Source organism: Apodemus sylvaticus, chromosome 1, assembly GCF_947179515.1.
Source record: "Apodemus sylvaticus chromosome 1, mApoSyl1.1, whole genome shotgun sequence".
NCBI classification, from domain to species: Eukaryota; Metazoa; Chordata; class Mammalia; order Rodentia; family Muridae; genus Apodemus; species Apodemus sylvaticus.
The window spans coordinates 128907755-128926404 of record NC_067472.1 but is presented as its reverse complement, the minus strand read 5'-3'; the positions used below and the strand labels follow the sequence as shown (position 1 = coordinate 128926404).

Sequence of the window (18650 nt, the reverse complement as noted above, 5' to 3'; positions counted from 1 at the left end):
ATGTGTGGCCACTGCACCCAGTTTATGGAGTGCAAGAGTTTGAACCCAGGGTCTTGTGCATACTAGACAAGCACATAACCAACTTGTAGTTGTTATGTATCCTGGACTGGCCTAGAACTCATGAATTCTCCTGTTTCATCCTGAAGCGCTGTGGTTTAGGTCTGCATCACTGCGCTGGCTTTAATCTTGGCTGTCCAGGATTCTACTGGTCTCTTCCCTGCTCTGTCAAAAGGGAGTGCTTGTGTGTTTGAGAGTCTGGCCTGAAGCTGGCGGTGCCTGCTTCATTCTGCATCCTGGGGTCCTTTAGGGAGAGACGCGTCATTGTTTTCTCCCTCTGGTTGCAGCTGGCCAGTCTCCTTCAGAACCAAGCGGTGAAAGGAAGAGCTGTTGGAACGTTCCTGAGAGCCATCCTCAAAGGTGATTGACACCCCTCGCAGCGTGCCTAGTGGGACATTGGTTTACTTTGGGTGTCATTGCTGTTTGAGGCCCCACTGGGACAATCTCTCCGTTCAGGAGATTTTGCAGAATCAACTAAAGGAGTGCTCTCCTCGGTGGGATGCTCAGATCCTTACTGAAGGGAATCGGATGCCAACCTGAGATTGTATTACTGGTTGGGGCCCTTAAAGAGTATACTCTGCTTGGGTTACTCAGCTTTTTCGGACTGTGGGGAAGAGAACAAGACGTGTCTAGCACTCACCAAGGACCTTGGGAGCTCTGGGTTTGAGTGGAATGCGATGTCTTGCGTGCCTCACACAGAGCCTCAATTCCCAGCAAGTGCAGCACATTTGCTTCATTATCTTGAGCAATGGCTCCATGTTCAGACTGTGACCCAGAGTGGTTTTGTAAATTGTGGGAGGATTAAATTTATAGATAGATAGATAGATAGATAGATAGATAGATAGATAGATAGAATCTCACTATGTAGCCTCAGCTGGTCTGGAATTTGTTTTGTAGACCAGGCTAGCCTTGAACTCACAGGAATTGTCTTCTGAATGCTAGGATTAAAAATGTTCACCAGTATGTTCAGCCCTAAATATTTTTATTTTCCTGTGTGTGTGTGTGCGTGTGTTTGTGTGTGTGTGCATATGTGTGCAGTGCCCACAGAGGCTAGAGGAGGGTGTTGGACCCCCTGGCACTAGAGTTACAGGTGGTTTGTAAGCCGCCTGATGTGGGTGCTAGGAACTGAACTCAGATTCCCTGTAATAAAGCAGTATACACCCTCAGCTGTTGAGCCATCTCTCCCTCTTTTGACACAGGTCTCTCTGTAGTGTTGCTGGGCGCAGTCTCACATAGTCATCCTGCTTTAGCTTCCTGGGCACTGGGATCACTGTTGTGCACTGCTGTGCCTCTCTCCGGGTTTTTAGTTTGTTTTTAGGTTTTGAGACAGGATCTCACTACACTTAGGCTTAGACCTTGAAACTGTAATCCTCCTGCTTCAACTTCCTACCTACTAGGATATAGACGTAATCTACAATCTACAAGGGGTATGATAGAAGAAAATTCTAGTGGTGGTGGTGCACGCCTGTAATCCCAGCACTTGGGAGGTAGAGGCAGGCGGATTTCTGAGTTCGAGGCCAGCCTGGTCTACAGAGTGAGTTCTAGGACAGCCAGGGCTACACAGAGAAACCTGTGTCGGAACAAACCAAAAACAAACAATAACAACAACAACAAAAAAAAAGAAGAAAAGAAAATTCTACAAGTGGCTTTTGTCCACTCAGGAGGCAGAGGCAGGAGGATGCCTGTGAGTTCCAGGCCAGCCTGGCCTACATAAGTGAGTTCCAGGAAAGCCAGGGCTTCACAGCGAGACCCTGTCTCAGAATACAAACAAACGAACAAACAGAAAAGCTTTAGTCTCCACAGTTATTTTTAGTTGGCTTGTTTCTATTTCTCCACAGGCATGCATTTTCCCCTGCAAGGGCATAAAAACACACCCCAGTTCATTCCGCTGAGTCAGCCTCCTGGAACCTTGTTGAGAATTTTGTGGAACTATCAGGGAAAAGAAATAATGAAACAGTAGTGGCAGCTGCCTGTTTGTATTTCAAGAAGAAATCTGGACAGCTCCTTCCTTGGCGGATTATCGTGGCTCCACTTTTGTGACTAGCTTGTTTTTAAAAGTGTGAGCAGCCTGCATGGCAGTATTGTGAGTTCTCACAGATCGCAGAAACCAACTTGCAGTCATCGCAGTTGCAGGAAGTTGACCAGGCGTGCCACCTGCAGTTACAGGATGCATTTGAAAGACTGAGATGTAATCCGCATACCAAGAGAAGTCATCCTTTTAAAGTGATTACTCTGTGTGGCCCTGGCTGTCCTAGAACTCACTCTGTAGACCAGGCTGGCCTCAGACTCAGAGATCTGCCTGCCTCTGTCTCCTGAGTGCTTGGGTCAATGGAGTGCACCACCATGCCTAGCTAAAATATATGTATGTTTGTTTTTTTTAACTGAGATAGTTGACGTAAATAGCTTATCTCCTTAACTGTATAATTCAGGGGTGTTCAGAGTTGTATATCTCTCACCACCGTGAATTTGTTGTTTTGGGACAGATCTCAGTATGTCTTAATTAGAATTTCTATTCCTGTAAAAAGACACCATGACCAGTACGTCTTAATTAGTGTTCTATTGCAGGGAAGAGACACCATGCCCATGGCAACTCTTGTAAAAGAAAGCATTTAATGGGGGCTGGCTTTCTGCTCAGGTTTAGTCTGTTATTGTCACTGAGGACACAGGCACACTTGGTGCTGCAGAGTTAGCTGAGAGTTCTACCTCTGGGTCAGCGAGCAGCAGGAAGAGGGACTGAGCCATCAGGCCTGGCTTGAGCATCTGAGACCTGAAAGCACACAACCAGAGAGACACTAACTCCAACAAGGCCTCATCTCTGATAGTGCCACTCGGCTGCCTTCAAGCTCACTATGTAAATTAGACTGGCCCCAAACCTATAGATAGATCCTCCTGCCTCTGCCCCTGCGTGCTGGGATCAAGCATGCACACCATCACAATAAATTTTATTCTTCTCAAATGAACATCTACAATAGTAGCTGTCATCTCTGTAAACCCCAAGCTGTCCCTATCCAGAGACACCTAATCTACCTTTAATCTCCATAAATTTGTTCCTCAGGACATTGTATAAGTCAAATCTTTGCACAGTGCTCACGAGCACAGGCTCGTATGTGTGTAAGCCCAGGTAAACACATGGCATGAAGCACACGTAGAGGTCCGAGGACGGCCTTAGTGTCCATCTCTGCTTCTCGTTGTCTTTGAGGCAGGGTCCCTGTGCTTTCCCACTGCATCTTTCAGGCTGGCTGGCTCAGGAACGCCCAGGACGCTCCTTTTTCCACCTCCTGTTGCCCTGTTGGATCACAGAGGCGCATACTGTGCATACTCTGGAGCTCTGGGGATTTGAACTCCGGTCTTCACACTTGCATGGGAAGCACTTTTACCCACTGAGCCAGTCTCTAGCCTAATGCCTCCTCCTTTTCTCTCCCTCGTCTGCCTCCCAAATGCTGGGATAAAGGAGTGTTCCACTGACTCCAAGTGGTTTTCTTATATAGATGCTCCTTTGGTTTAGTCTTTGGCTCATTCTGGAATAAAGTTTGTCTCCTTCTGTCACTGTTCTTGTATCTTATGGAAGAGATGGGTTTTCACTGCTCCTTACTCTACTGACAAAATACAGCTAATGTTCTGACTTAAAGCATTAAGCTTGGGTAAGCGAAACCCCATTCCCAAATTGCTGTACCATATGAATAATACAGTGTGACAAAATACGTCAGCGAAGCAGGTGACACATCAGTCTGTTTGCTTTGGCTAAACCAAGTACCTCATCAGAACCCCCTCAATATCCCTGTTACAACGCCGGTATTCGGTGTCAGTGTTCCCTTACAGACTTGTTCAAGTTTCCTATTTATATCCTTCAGCTTCTTTCTCTTTTCCTTTGTTCTGTACACCTGTTTAAAACATCAAGGCTCCCCCTGCTCTGAGGAAGACGGAGCCCTTAGGAGATACAAGATATATTCTTGCTGTATCCAGTTGGTTGAATCAGGAGATTTGCAGCAGGATGTCGCATCGGAGATCGTAGGATTACTAATGCTGGAGGTAAGATGGATGGGAAATGTCAAGTGCCAAGCCTAATCTAGTTCCTACAGAGGAGTGAGAGCTTGGTTTACAGCAGGTACCGGTGCGATGTAAACCACGTAGATGTAAATCTCCTGGTAGGTCTTGAAAGCATTAAGGGACTGATAAAGGAGCCTAACTTTTGAAGTCCTTTACAGTTACAAATATGGGACAGAACAGCACGTTTCCATGAGTCCCTTCCAGTGCCTGTTGGGGGAGGTCATGCCATTCAGTATTTCAGCAGTAGACTTATTTCATGTAAAGTTTTCTTTTCTTTTCTTTTCTTTTCTTTTCTTTTCTTTTCTTTTCTTTTCTTTTCTTTTCTTTTCTTTTCTTTTCTTTTCCTTTTTTTTCTTTCTTTTTTTTAGAGATTTATTTATTTCATTTATATGAGTACACTGTAGCTGTCTTCAGACACCGCAGAAGAGGGCATCGGATCCCATTACAGATGGTTGTGAGCCACCATGTGGTTGCTAGGATTTGAACTTGGGACCTCTGAAAGAGTAGCCAGTGTTCTTAACCACTGAGCCATCTCTCCAGCCTTCACAAAAAGTTTTCAAATGTTGGATTCCTGCTTAAGATTTTCTTCTTGAACTTTTAGGTTCACCATTTCCCAGGCCCGTTACTTGTTGACTTGGCCAATGACTTTGTGGGTGCTGTCAGAGAGGACCGCCTAGTGAATGGAAAATCTTTGGAGTTATTACCCATCATCCTTACTGCCTTGGCCACCAAGAAGGAAGCCCTGGCTTGTGGGAAAGGTGATTTTCTTCTGGTTCTACTGACTTTTTTTTTTTTTTTTGTATTATGAATCAGTTTTTCCATTCATTTTTGTGTTGTAGGTGATTTGAATGGGGAAGAATGTAAGAGGCAGTTGATTGACACCCTGTGTTCTGTCAGGTGAGTCTCATAAAAGTTTAGGAGTGTCTCAGGACTACGTGTGGCCAAAAGCCTAATAGTGATTCCTTCTAGGAATTGATATTTGTAAAATGGGATTTATTATTATTATTATAATTGTTGTTGGGGAATTTTCTTTTGTTTAGCTTTTTCTTGTTAATTATACAAATAGGATTTTCTTAAACTAGTTTTTAAACACTAGGATACAAAGCAATGAGTTTCATTATGGCATTTTCATGCATGTGTCATTATACTTTAGTTAACTGTACATTAATCCCCTCTTCATTGTACTCTCCATCTCCTGCCTCCCCCTCCCACCCTTAGGTAGTCCCTCCCTTCTGTCTGTCTGTCTGTCTGTCTGTCACACACACACACACACACATATACTCAACTAGGTAATTTTGTTTGTTGTTTTGAGACTGGGTTTCACTGTGTAGCTTAGGCTGTCCTTGAACTTATGATCTTCCTGCCTTTGCCTGCCGAGGGCTGCCATTGTAGAATGCTGTAATTACAGGCATGTGCCAACATCCTTAGCCATGTTTGTAAAATTCTTTGTTTATTTTGTTGATTGTTGTTTATATACCGCCATAAGAGCCAGGCATGGTGCCACGTGACTATAATCCCAGCACTTGGGAGGTGGAGGCAGGAGGATCAGGAGCTCAGAGTCATCTCAATTGTGTAGCGAATTGAAGAGCAACTGAGCTACATTTAGCCATTTCAGAAATGGAGTGAGCAGTTGTGTGTCTTCCATTATTTGGTTGGAAGTTGATGCTTCCATCATTAGTGCTACAGCTTACAGGCTTTTCTGAGTCTCAGTCTCTCTCTCTCTCTCTCTCTCTCTCTCTCTCTCTCTCTCTCTCTCTCTCTCTCTCTCTCTCTCTGTGTGTGTGTGTGTGTTTACACCCACACGCTCCCACTGCCACCAAACCCCGGGCGTGCTTTTCCAGACACTCTAGCTTTCTCACTGCCTAAAGCTCTCCAGCCCTTCTCCCCATGTCTCTGCCTGCTGCACGCTGTGCTAATCTCAGATGGAGGCATGGAGTTTGTCTTCCTCCTCTCCGTTTCCCTTCCTCTGGGCAGTTGCCAAGACTTAGCTAGCCAGCTTCCTTGGATTTCTCTTACATGCTGATCCAATTGCTCTTGAGTTTAAAAAGACAAAACAAAACAAAAAACAATAATAATAACAATATACTAGTATAACACCATCTGGTTTGCGTAAGTTTTTGGGAAAGAGATGATTTAGTATATTCAAAGTGCATGTTTGTTGTTTATTTGACTGTTTTACCACAGCTGCATAGTACTCTATGGAGAGTCCTGATATCCTTAAGGCAGAAGAGTTGTCTAGTTCATTTGTAGTTTATTTCTTTGTTTTTAGAAACACTTTACTTCTTTTATTTTTGAAAGAAGGTCTCATTTTGTAGCTCAGGATAGTTTCAGCTCTGTGGCATTCTTGTCTGAGCCTGCTAAGTGCTGGGATTACAGGTGTGCACTGTCAGGCCGAGCTGACTTATTTATTTTTTCAAAGACAACTCTCCATAAAGACCTCAAACTCATGAGCCTCCTGCCTTTGCTTTTGGAATATTGGCGTGGTAGGTTCAAATATTTTCTCTGTTTAAAAAAAATGCAGTGATATGTTTAATTTACTTAAATGGCGTTTTGTAAGAATGTATGTGGACAGAGTCTTGAGTAATAAGTTGGGTGATTTTTGAGTGTGTGCTTTTTTAAACAGTATTATTTTTTTATATATATATTTTTTATTTATATGAGTATACTGCAGCTTTCTTCAGACACACACTAGAAGAGTGTATTGGATCCCATTACAAATGGTTGTGAGCCACCATGTGGTTGCTGGAAATTGGACTCAAGACCTCTGGAAGAGGCTCTTATATTTTTTTTCTTTTTTTTTTTTCTGGAAGAGGCTCTTAACCACTCTTAACCGCTGAGCCATCTCTCCTGCCTGAGTGTGAGCTTTTTTAAAGTTATAACTTAAATGTATATAAAGTATGTGTAAAATGTATCTAAAGTGTGTTTGCTTCCCATGATTTTACTGATATTGGATATTATCAGTGGCTCGTTTGGTTTTTGGCATAAACCTCATTATGTGTTTTGATTTTCTAGTATGGTGAATTAAAGACTAATTATTCATTCTATTTATTCATGTTTGTATTTCTTAAAAAGTCAGGATCTCATTTAACCCTCACACCTGCTGTGTAAGAGAGCGAGACTTTGAACTTGAGCTTTAGGGTTCATATTGCCTCTGAGGTGACAAGATCCCAGGGCCACCACGCCCAGCTGTTGTTTTAAATTATTTTGTCTTATTTCCCAGCACTGAATATCAAACTTGAACTGCCCCCCACCCTTCTTTATTAGTTTTATAAAATTATGTGAAAAGGAGTTAAAATGAAGTAAACTCGTTGTATTTTTCCAGATGGGCTCAACGGTACATGATCCAACTCACTTCCATGTTCAAGTAAGCATTGTTTACATTTCTGTGTTCAAGTAAGCATTGTCTCGGCATCAAACTCTGTCAACAATCCTACAAGGAGTGGAAACACAGCAAGCTCACGCCCCACGTTTTCTGAGTAGTGCAGTAGTGGTACTTCTGTTTTCTGTTTTAGAATTCCCTCCCCTCCTTCTCTTTTGGGTTAGTTTATTAAATGTATAAGTGTATAAGCATTGAAGTCATCTCTTTGAAATGATCTTAAGAATTGGTTCCTTTAAAAGATTATTCATAAGAGAAAACCTAATGGGGACTACTATAGTCTAATATCTACTTTAGTCTTTAACTCCAAATTGTATTTAAAGACTTGCTTTATTGTTTATGTGTACAGTGTATGCAAATGCTTGCAGAGGCCAAAAGTTGGGTGTGGGATGCCCTGGAGCTGGAGTTACAGGTGGTTTGGGGCTGCTCATTGTGGGTGCTGAGAACCAAACTTTAGTCCCCTGGGAGAGAGCAAGTGTTCTTAACCACTGGGCAGTCTTTTCATTCATTCATTCATTCATTCATTCATTCATTCTTTTTGTGTGGGGATGTTTGTGTGCGCATATGTATATGCCTTTGCTACTTTGCAGGTACATATGTTTGTGAGTGTTGGTGTATGTGGGGACAGAGGTTAACTTTGGGTGTCTTCCTTGACCATCACTGCCTTAGGTATTGAGACATAGTCTCTTACTTGAACCCATAGCTTGCTGATTCTACCATTCTAGGTAGCCAGCTCGTCCAGAGATCCTGTCTTGGCTGAAATTATGGGTCCTGCGGATCCAAACCCTGGTCCTTATTTTTGCATAATAAATGTTTTACCCTACTACAATATCTCCCTAGTCCCTAAATTTTATTTCTTAAAGAATGTTGGGCAGGAAAGATGGCTCAGCTGTTAAGAGCTGCTTGTTCTTCCAGAGGTCCTGAGTTCAATTCCCAGCAACCACATGGTGATCACAACCACCTGTAATGGGATCTGATGCCCTACATCGGAGCACGATGCTACAGTGTGCTCACATACATAAAATAAATAAAATCTTAAAAAAAATGTTTGATAGAAATTTGAGTATTATAAAGCCGTGAATTTATTTTGTAAAACCAAAGCCCTTATGTTCCAGCTAGACTGTAACACCTCTGTCCACAGGGATGTCCGTCTAACGCCAGAAGAGATGAATCTTGTGGTGGCCAAAGTGTTGACGATGTTTTCAAAGTTGAATCTTCAAGAAATTCCACCTTTGGTCTATCAGCTTCTGGTTCTCTCCTCCAAGGTACAAATAAAAGCTGTTGTTTCTCCTCAGTTCTTGGGCCTTAAGCAACTCCCATCAGGTTAGCCTTTTCAGACTGTTGGTTTCCATACTAAGACACACATGTTTATCATGTGATGATTCGGTCTTGCTTTCAGCCAACGAGAAAGCATTTTCATGTGTGAAAAATTAAAGAAATGAAGATCTCAGGGTGTGCACTAAGGCCACAGGAAGTCTGACACCATGGTACCTGTTGTGTGACACAATTCCTGGAGAGATGTCAGATCCAAGTCAGTACCCCCAAGGGCCACCGTGGTGAACCAACAAGGTTTATCGGGGTTGCTCTTAGTAGTGTGGGAGAGTTGCTCGCAGGAGCAGAAATGACTCAAAGATAACATTATCTAAAGCCCTCCCCCTCAGGGGTGACTGTTCACAAAACCTGGAACCCTGGGTTGTCCTGCTCACTTCGAGAGGCTGGGAAGCAGGGAGGAGGAAGCCTCTTTCAGGCAGCTTAGCTGGTCCCTGTTGCTTCCTGTCGGCTTGGCTGGTCTGACGGTGTCTCTTGGCTGTCCTTGCTGCTTATGTGTGTTTGAGGATGGGTGGGGCCTAGTGCATCTTTTCAGGTTCAGGGACTTCCTGAAGCCTTTGCCCTTTATTACTGCCCAGGCTTGAGGAGAGAGAGCCCCTGTAGGTTGGAATGTTTTATCTAGGAGGAAATCACAGTTTAACAGTGTTTCGAGTTATGGTTGGGCACCCAAGGCACATACTCTACTGCCCAGCGGTTTCCCTGGCATTGTGAAGCAGCTTCAGAGTGTTCTGTATGCCATTACTGTCAGGCTAGGTTGCAGCTCACTTATGTAAATTTGTACTAGATAATCCTTGGCTATTTTACCTTCAGTTAGGGGACCAGTCTTTTATTATAATAATAATTATCTTATTCATAGGGAAGCAGAAGGAATGTTCTGGATGGAATAATAGCCTTCTTCAGGGAGCTGGACAAGCAGCACAGTGAGGAACAGAGCGACGATGAGTGAGTACCACAGTTAGAAGTGCAACACATCTTCCCAGATGCACCCTCACCATGTGCTCGCTCAGTCGTTAGTGTGGCTTTGCCTTCGTCCCTTCCATCCCCTTGGTACAGAACTGTCGTCCTCCCCTAGCTACTCCGACAGGAAGGTAGACTAACACAGTCCCTTACAGTCTTACAGCCTTCCAGGAAAGTACCAATACCCGTCTTGTAAGATGCAAGTTTAACATCTATTTACTAGAAGAGAATTAAGAAACACTTAAATGCTCTGTGACGTAGTGTTTCTCAGTTCTCTTAGTTCTTAGTTCCTCTGACCAGCCAGACAAGACTCCTGCTGCTATAGAGCTCACAGTTTGGGGAGAAGAGAATCTTAGCGCTCACAGTGTGGGAAGATAAGTCAAAAGGACAGTATGCCAGCGACAGTACAGCTGCTTTAGATTGGGTCTGGAAAACGTCTCCGGGGAAGGTTCTGTTTTAGCCAGAGCCTGACTGATAAGAACCACCATATGTCAGTGAGCAGAGCGTTTTGAGTAGATTAAAGGCAGAGCACAGCCTGACATATTTGAGAAAGGGGGTGTTTTCTTTTTCAATACAAGTGCACAGAGTGCTTATTCTGTTCCAGGTGTGTATGCTGTAGACCTTGCATGCTTTTTGTAGATGTGGAAACCAAGAAACAAATAAAGTTTTATGGCCAAAAAATAACAACTTAGCAGCCTGGCTCTAAGGAGCTTGTACTGGAGCCCAGTTCAGTCAGCTGCCTCCAGTCTGTAATAACCTTTGTTACTTAGCTTGCACAGCTGATGAGAAGGTGGTTCTCTGTTGATCGAGGCAAAGTTGAGAGCAGGTTTCAGAGGGTAAGGAGCCGGGTTCTGACCACATCGGATTTGCCATGTATATTAGCAGTCCACGTGGAGTGCTGAGCAGGGAGTGCTGTGTAGAGCACAGTCTGAACCAAAAGTATAAATTGATACCTATTTAAAAGTTAGCAAAAGCTAAGCACACATATACATGTAAATGGGAAGGACACTAAAGCCAAGGGTCAGGATGGAATTATCTAGGGAAGACAGGAAGAGGAAGAAACAGACCCGGCTCTGAGATGGAGCGATGGAGGAGGGTAGCAGTGTCCTAGAGGACGAGGAAGGTTTGCAAGGAAACCAGGACTTAGGCACCCGGCTTATAATCCCTGCACTTAGGTCTCTGAGGCAGATAGATCATGAGTTCTTCAAATTCAAGGCAGTTGGGACTTTATTGGTTTGGGCCATGTGGAGGTCGTCTATAACCCTTATGATAATATTGAGCAGTGGGGTGTACACCTTTAATCCCAGCACTTGGGAGGCAGAGGCAGGGGGATCTCTTGAGTGTGGTCTACAGAGTGAATTCTAGGACAGCAAAGGCTACACAGAGAAACTGTCCCTCATCCCCCAAACAAAACAAAACAAAACAAAAACCAAAGAACAGTGAGTCAGTGGCTGGCTAAGGGTAAGGAGAGACAGGCCTGATGGAATTGGGTTGGGCTTGGGGAGAGCATGGGGGGTAAAGCATGGAGACACTGCCTGGAGGCAGGTCTGTGTAAGTTGTGTTGTGAGAAGCGGGGTGGGCTTGCCTCTGCTGCTTCCGGAGATCCTGCAGCTTCAGCCGGCCGCCCGGCCGCCCCCGCACGTCTTCATTCCGTGGCCCTAACCTGGAGCTTGCTCCCTGTAGGTTGTCAGAGCTTGCTGCTGCCCCAGCAGACGAGCTCCATCACGTGGAAGGCACCATTATTCTGCACATCGTGTTTGCCATCAAATTGGACTGTGAATTGGGCAGAGAACTTCTGAAACACTTGAAGGTAGCTTTAAGGTGCTTTTAAGGGAAAGCTTTATTATTATTTTTTTAATTAAAGATTTATTTACTTATTCTATGTAAGTACACTGAAGCTGTCTTTAGACACACACTAGAAGAGGGCATTGGATCCCATTACAGATGGCTGTGAGCCACCATGTGCTTGCTGGGATTTGAACTTAGAACCTCTGAATGAGCAGTCAGTGCTCTTAACCTCTGAGCCATCTCTCCAGCCTAGGCGGAAAGCTCTTTTTATTTTCTTATCTCTTTTGCCTGCTCTCAGGACCCCTTTCCTCCTCCTGGGTTTCTTCGTCTAGCCTTGATAGCTGGATTTTTTTTTTGCCTACTCTTCCTGCATCATGTTATGCCATGTTCAGTTGATATCCCTTGGAGCAATAGATATGGGGGAGGGGAAGAGAGAGGAGCTGGGAGGAGTGGAAAGAGGGGAACTGGTCAGGAGGTACTGGATGAGAGGAGAATAAATTAAACAAAAAGTTTCTATACAGTGTCTTTCAAGTAACTTTGAGAACAGAAAATCTTTTAAGTTAAAGTTTGTTTGTTTGTTTGTTTGGTTGGTTGGTTTTTCGAGACAGGGTTTCTCTGTGTAGCCCTGGCTGTCCTGGAACTCACTCTGTAGACCAGGCTGGCCTCGAACTCAGAAGTCCACCTGCCTCTGCCTCCCAAGTGCTGGGATTAAAGGTGTGCACCACCACTGCCCGGCGAAGTTTATTTTTATAATGACATATAGTTAATAAAATATATTTTATGTATCCAGTAAATATATATTATAAAGCATATATGAGATAGGTCTTTATGAGATAGGGTTTTGTACTGAAGTCTCTTTCATGTCAATTAATCACAAGAAGCATGGATTCAGAGCTTCCGTGAGTCTGGAACATCTTTCGTCTTTGAAAGTAGAATATATAGACTATTCTTGAACCTTTAAGCCAACCAGCTCCATTTAAAAGCCTTCCTTATGCTGGTTCCTTACTGTCTCTCTAAAGCCCCCTGCCTGCTCGCTCTCTCGCTCTCTCTCTCTCTCTCTCTCTCTCTCTCTCCCTCTCTCTCTGCTGCTCGTGCTCCGTGTCCAGGCATCACACAGCCCTTTGCCAGGTTTCTGATTTTTTCTCTCCATTCACCCACTCTAGGCAGCTGCTGAGAATCACAGCTTCCCTGGCCTGCCTGGCACTTTTACTTTTAAATTTCAATAAAATTGCCTTTGAACTTCAAAAATAAATTAATTCTTTAGGGGTCAGTCAAATGGCTCATCGGCAAAAGCAGTGACCACAGAGTCTTAACTACCTGAGTGCAGTCCCTGGGACCAGGATGGCAGAAGGAAAAACTGTGGCCTGCAGGTGTGTGCTGCGGCATGCCTGCTGGGTGTATGCACACACATGCACACAATTTTTAGAAACCTTCCATAGTGCAAAACAACAAAAGAACTGTTATTTCTCGCTTCCTTCACTCCTTTTTTTAAATATACATGAGCACACTGGCTCTGTCTTCAGACACGCCAGAAGAGGGTATCAGATCCCATTGCAGATGGTTGTGAGCCACCATGACCTTGCTGGGAATTGAACTCAGGACCTCTGGAAGAACAGCCCATGTTCTTAACCACTGAGCCATCTCTCTAGCCCCCAACCCCCTGGCTCACTTTTGAATGTGTTCAAAGTGATCATTTTGTTGCTATTTTCTTGTTGTTTTATTGTTGTTATTGTTTTCTTTTGGGGGGGGGCAGGGTTTCTCTGTATAGCCCTGGCTGTCCTGGAACTCACTCTGTAGACCAGGCTAGCCTCGAACTCAGAAATCCACCTGCCTCTGCCTCCCAAGTGCGCAGCCACCACCACCCGTTTCTATGTTGCTATTTTCAAAGAATTAGTATATACCTATTTTTTTTTAAAAAGAAAGATGCTGCTATCTTGTAGCCCAAATTGCCCTTGAACTCACTGTGTAGCCAATGATATCCTTAAACTCCTAGTCCTCCTGCCTCAAATTTCCCAGTATTAGGATATCAGAAATGTATACCACATCACCTGCCTGTGTGACACATTTTTACTTAAGTTTGTGACTGACTACCAAACTATTTTCCAAAGTAACTGATAGTTTACATTCCCATCCTGGCTGACATTTGTCACCACTGCCTGTCTGTCTGTCTGTCTGTCTGTCTGCTCTCACTCTGACAGGTGTGCAATGGTTTCTCTTCCCCACTTCGAGCCTTCGCTTTGCATTTGGCTAAGTGGTAACGAGTGTTTTTTCATGTCCTTATTAGTTCTCATTTTTTTGATGAGATGTCTTCAAGTCTTTTGCCTTTTCTTAAGTCAGTTTTATTATGTAAGTTGTGCTTTGGGTATTATATCTTACAGATTTTCTCTATGTTCGACATGCTTTCTAGTTTTACCTCTTCCATGATGTTTCAGATCTATGGAGGAGCTCGTTTGTAAGCCGACTAACGACCGTTCCGTTTATCGTAGGCCGGGCAGCAAGGGGATCCCAGTAAGTGCTTGTGTCCCTTCAGCATCGCCCTGCTCCTCTCTCTCACGAGAATACAGAGGTTTGAGGAACAGGTAAGCTCTTAGCCATGTTTGTGACGCGTTTATAGCCGGCAGGAAAGCATACAGGAACCTGCTTCGGTTAGTTGCCGGAAAACTTGCGATTCCTGGGCATGCCTCCATTGCCTGTTGAGAAGGCTGATCACAGTAGTGTGAACTGAGAGTTGTGTTGCAGGCTCAGGTGGCAGGAGAGCCAGTCTAGTTGGCTGTTCAGCCGTCTCATGGTCGCATTCTAAGAACTGTCCCCGACAATCTGGGAGATTGTCGAGCACGAAGTCCTTGCCCTCTTTTCTTCACGGGTTCCAGGATCGTGAGTGACGTTTTTGTCTTCATCTTGCTGTTGTGTTTTGTGGTTCAGAGCAGTGATGCAGGCCCTTGGTAGCAGGCGGTGGAACACTGAGATACACACCTGCCGTTGCTGACTTATTAAACAAATTGAGACAAGGGCGCTGGTGAGATGGCTCAGCGGCTGAAAATAACCTGACGACCTTAGTTCAGTCCCTAGGAACCACGTGGGGGAAGGAGAGAGCCCACCCCGGAACCAGTCTCTGACCTCAACACGTGACCGTGGCTTGCGCTCCCCACCCCCCAAATGCACACGATGGACGAATATTCAAAACCAGTTTAAGGTCTGAGACAGGGTCTGAGTTGCCTAAGCTGACTGTAAACTCGTCTCTCCCCTCAGTCTTCTGAGTAATTGACGTCCTAGGATGGGCAGGGAAGCGTTTACGTTGATGCTTAGCCCTTTCCTCAGGAAGAAAGGCCTGTCTTTAGCTTTTCCAAGTTTCCACTGAGGCTCACAGCTTTGTATCACCTTAATCTCTTTAAATAGTTGCCGTAGGGTTGTGTGTGATCTCAGACCAGAAACTATAACTTTGGCTCATTTTCTTATGTCTTCAATTATATTAGGTGTTTGATCTTTTAAAGACGTCCGTTGTGAAAAGCTTTAAGGATCTTCAGCTCCTCCAAGGCTCAAAGTTTCTTCAAACTCTCGTCCCTCAGAGAACTTGTGTTTCAACCATGATCTTAGAAGTGGTGAAGAATAGGTGAGCTGATGAACTGTATCCCAAATGTGTCTGAGGGTCCGGGTTAGAGAAAGCAGGGTGAACCTTGCTTAGGGCTGCTCAGAGAACACTGACCCTGTAGCTAGTGACTAGGACTGAAGTTTCATCCCTTCACAACGGTAAAAGAAGTTGTCCCTACATTGAAGGAGAAAAAACAACTTTCCATCTCTGGGCCGAATTTCCTAGACACGTGCTGTATAACAAGAGTGTAAAACATGGTCTTTATTTTTTTCCTTGATACTACAACTCTGTAAGATGAAGTCTTTCTTGTCTTGTTATGTGAGTGAAAATACTGTCAGCAGAATCAGGTTGACCACCAGGCCTTTAACACCAGCACTCGAAGGCAGGGGCAGGCCTGAGTTCGAGGCCAGCCTGGTCTACAGAGTAAATTCCAGGACAGCCACGGGTACAGAGAGACCCTGTCTAGAAAAACAAAACAAAACAAAAATCAACAAAAATACTAAACTGTATTTACTTTGACCATTGAAGTCTGTGACTGGGAAGTTGGAAGTGAATTATTTATGGACTTAACAATTTTAGGCAAATTATTTAAAACTACTAGGGAAATATCAGTGGCTATTGTGGCTTTTTGCTTTGTTTGTTTTTTTAATTTTAGCATAAATATTAGTTGTAACAATCTTTATTACGGCATCTTTTTTTTTAAATCTATGAACTCATAGATTAAATATAAAGTTTTGTATTTTAAGCCCTAATTTAAAGTTCATCTTTTGCATGTGCTGAGCTTCTGCTTCAGTGTGACCTCAGCACATGATGCCAGTCAGAGAACCCGCGCCCTTGTTTCAGCGCATTCTACCCATTAAACAGCTGGGCAACGGCTGTCTCTTCTGTATCTGTAGAGTTTCTTCTCTTGGAGTGTTTGAGACAGAGGCTCATTATGTAGGCCTGGCTGGCCTTGAACTTCTGACAATTCAACATCTGCTTTTTGAGTGCAGGCACGTCCCACTATATCCAGCTGTATCTAGTTTTCCTTTTTTTAAAAAAAGTTTTTCTTTTTTGTTTTGTTTTGTTTTGGATTTGGTTTTTTCGAGACAGGGTTTCTCTGTGTAGCCCTGGCTGTCCTGGAACTCACTCTGTAGACCAGGCTGGTCTTGAACTCAGAAATCCGCCTGCCTCTGCCTCCCAGAGTGCTGGCATTACAGGCATGCGCCACCACCGTCCGGCCAAATGTTTTTGTTTTTCTTTTCTTTCTTTCTTTTTTTCTTTCTTTTTTTTTTTTTTTAAAGTTAATGGTGTTTTTCTAGTATTCTCCCAACTGAACCTTTCCAAGTTAGGTCAAAGTCCCAGGTGGTGCATAACCAGGAAATCAGAGCCCTGTCCATCTTCTGGAAGTCTCTACCAGCCATGAGATCTAGAAACATCTTCAGCTATAATCTAACAGAACAGGCTTTTGCTACCAGATGGGGCCAGACTTTAGCAGGGAAAGATGTGGATGACATCATTATAATCTCCCCAAATTATTTGCTGGTTAGTTATACATGGTTTCTCTACTCAGTTAACCTCAACATAACATATATATTACATGATTGTTTTTTGGATACCTCAACTTGTTGTATTGTGGTAATATTTTGTTTAGACATCTATCTGCTTATTAGTGTGGAAAGAGGCACTAGATAGAGGCATTTCTGCTCAAGCACATTTCTTAAAAACCCTTTGTTCTAGAAGCTGTGCACCAGAGCGATAGGCCCTGTGGGGGTAATAAGACGGGGCAGCATTAAAATGTATTTGGCTTTGTGCACTGCGATGGTTTATGTTCCTCACATAAAACTATAATAGATCCGGATCTTACCTGGGCAGCAAGCTTATGTGTCTTCAAAAGGGCATTTCTAAACTGCCGAATGATAGGGAAGGGGCAAGCCGTGTAAACGCTGGCAGGGGCCGTGTAATTAACGCTTCAGGCAGTGCTGCCTCACACTTGTGACCTAAGCCAGCGGGAGCAAACAAGGTAGCAGACTCAAGTATTGTGTCCTTCCATGGTTTGCCATGTTTAGTGGTTTGACAGTGTTTCCCTCTGGTGTTTTGAATTGTAAAGCATTACTGTACTGGAAAAAAATCTATAAGCCGGTAAAATTTTCAATTTATAATTTGCCTGCTTACCAATTGTAGGTGCTCCTCAGAGCTATAACTGATGGAGGCCTGGAACCCATCCTCCATGATGAGAAACTCAGGGAGCACTTGGGTCCCTTCCCTCCTCTGCTCCCTTCCCGCCTCTTTTTCTTTGCTTCCTTGTGTTCAGAACTGGAGATTAAACCCAGGGCTCCGCGGGCTCAGTGAGTGCTCTGTAACCCAGCCGCCCTCCAGCTGTGCCCCCCCACGCCCTCCCCACCTGCTGCCACTGTTACAGACTTACTTAGGTTTTGTGATAAATTTATGATAAGGTTACTGTCTCTTTTCCTTACCTCTATTGAAGCACATACCTTTTTCCTGGAAAAAAATGTCATAAATATATAATTCTTGCAGTAATTGTTGATATAGTTTGTGGATGATAAACTTTGAGGTTTTTGATTATCTGAAAGTTTTATTTTGCTCTACTAGTTGAGGAAGTGTTAAGTTTATGGTCATTTTTCATTGTCTCTTTCACCTAGAATTGCTGGTGGAAAGTGATGACTGTCTGTTTTTTGTGTTACTATAGATAACCTGCTAACTTTTCTTTCTTCATAGAATCTTTTATAACTGTCTGGTCTTTGCTTTTCTGAAATTTAACAGTTGATATTCGTTTAACGCCCCTTTTCACACTATCTCATATGTAGGAGTGTACTCTGATTTTGTAGTGAGTATCTTTCCTACACACTGTGATATTCTTGTCTTTTTTGAGACTGGGGAGATGGCCCAGTTGGTAAAGCGTTTGCCATGGAAGCCTAAGGGCCTGAGTTCAGGTCCGGATTGCCCAGTGTGTGTCAGTAAGCCCAGCGTGTGCCTGTAAGCCCAGCACTGCGGAGGCAGGGGTGGAGCTCTCTGGCGCCCGCTGGCCAGCCAGTGTAGCTGAATCCAAGAGCTGCAAGTTGAGCGAGAGACCGTCTTAAAGAGTCAGGTGGTCGGGCGGTGGTGGCGCATGCCTGTAATCCTAGCACTCTGGGAGGCAAAGGCAGGCGGATTTCTGAGTTCGAGGCCAGCCTGGTCTCCAGAGTGAGTTCCAGGACAGCCAGGGCTACACAGAGAAACCCTGTCTCAAAAAATACCAAAATAAATAAATAAATAAATAAATAGTCAGGTGCTACAGAAAAAATGTTAAGATGATAAAACTAATAAGTGGAGGAGTAGGAGGTGAATAGGATCAAAATATATTATACAAAATTCTCGTGCCCTGTGTGTGTATTTTTTTGTATTTATAAGTACTATTATGGGAAGAATGGAACATATACTAGATTTATCTTGATCCTTTCTCTCCAGAGTAAATATTCTTAAATCTGTCAAAATGCACAGCTGTCCCCTTTGTTCTTTAGTACAGAG

General features: G+C 43.8%; 1 protein-coding gene across 5 annotated transcripts in view; it reads left to right on the top strand.

The window, feature by feature from the left end:
* Fanci (FA complementation group I) overlaps positions 1-18650 on the top strand; it is a 60126-nt gene that overhangs the window by 6526 nt on the left and 34950 nt on the right. For 4 of the 5 annotated variants that reach the window (XM_052160282.1, XM_052160273.1, XM_052160267.1 and 1 more), the window contains exons 3-12: positions 345-417; positions 3956-4086; positions 4706-4862; positions 4944-5001; positions 7427-7468; positions 8622-8745; positions 9666-9751; positions 11450-11576; positions 14041-14133; positions 15028-15164. In XM_052160282.1, coding sequence (XP_052016242.1) covers positions 345-417; positions 3956-4086; positions 4706-4862; positions 4944-5001; positions 7427-7468; positions 8622-8745; positions 9666-9751; positions 11450-11576; positions 14041-14133; positions 15028-15164 — 1028 coding nt within the window. The remainder of the gene's footprint in view (positions 1-344; positions 418-3955; positions 4087-4705; positions 4863-4943; positions 5002-7426; positions 7469-8621; positions 8746-9665; positions 9752-11449; positions 11577-14040; positions 14134-15027; positions 15165-18650) is intronic. The other variant, XM_052160291.1, reaches the window with a different exon arrangement.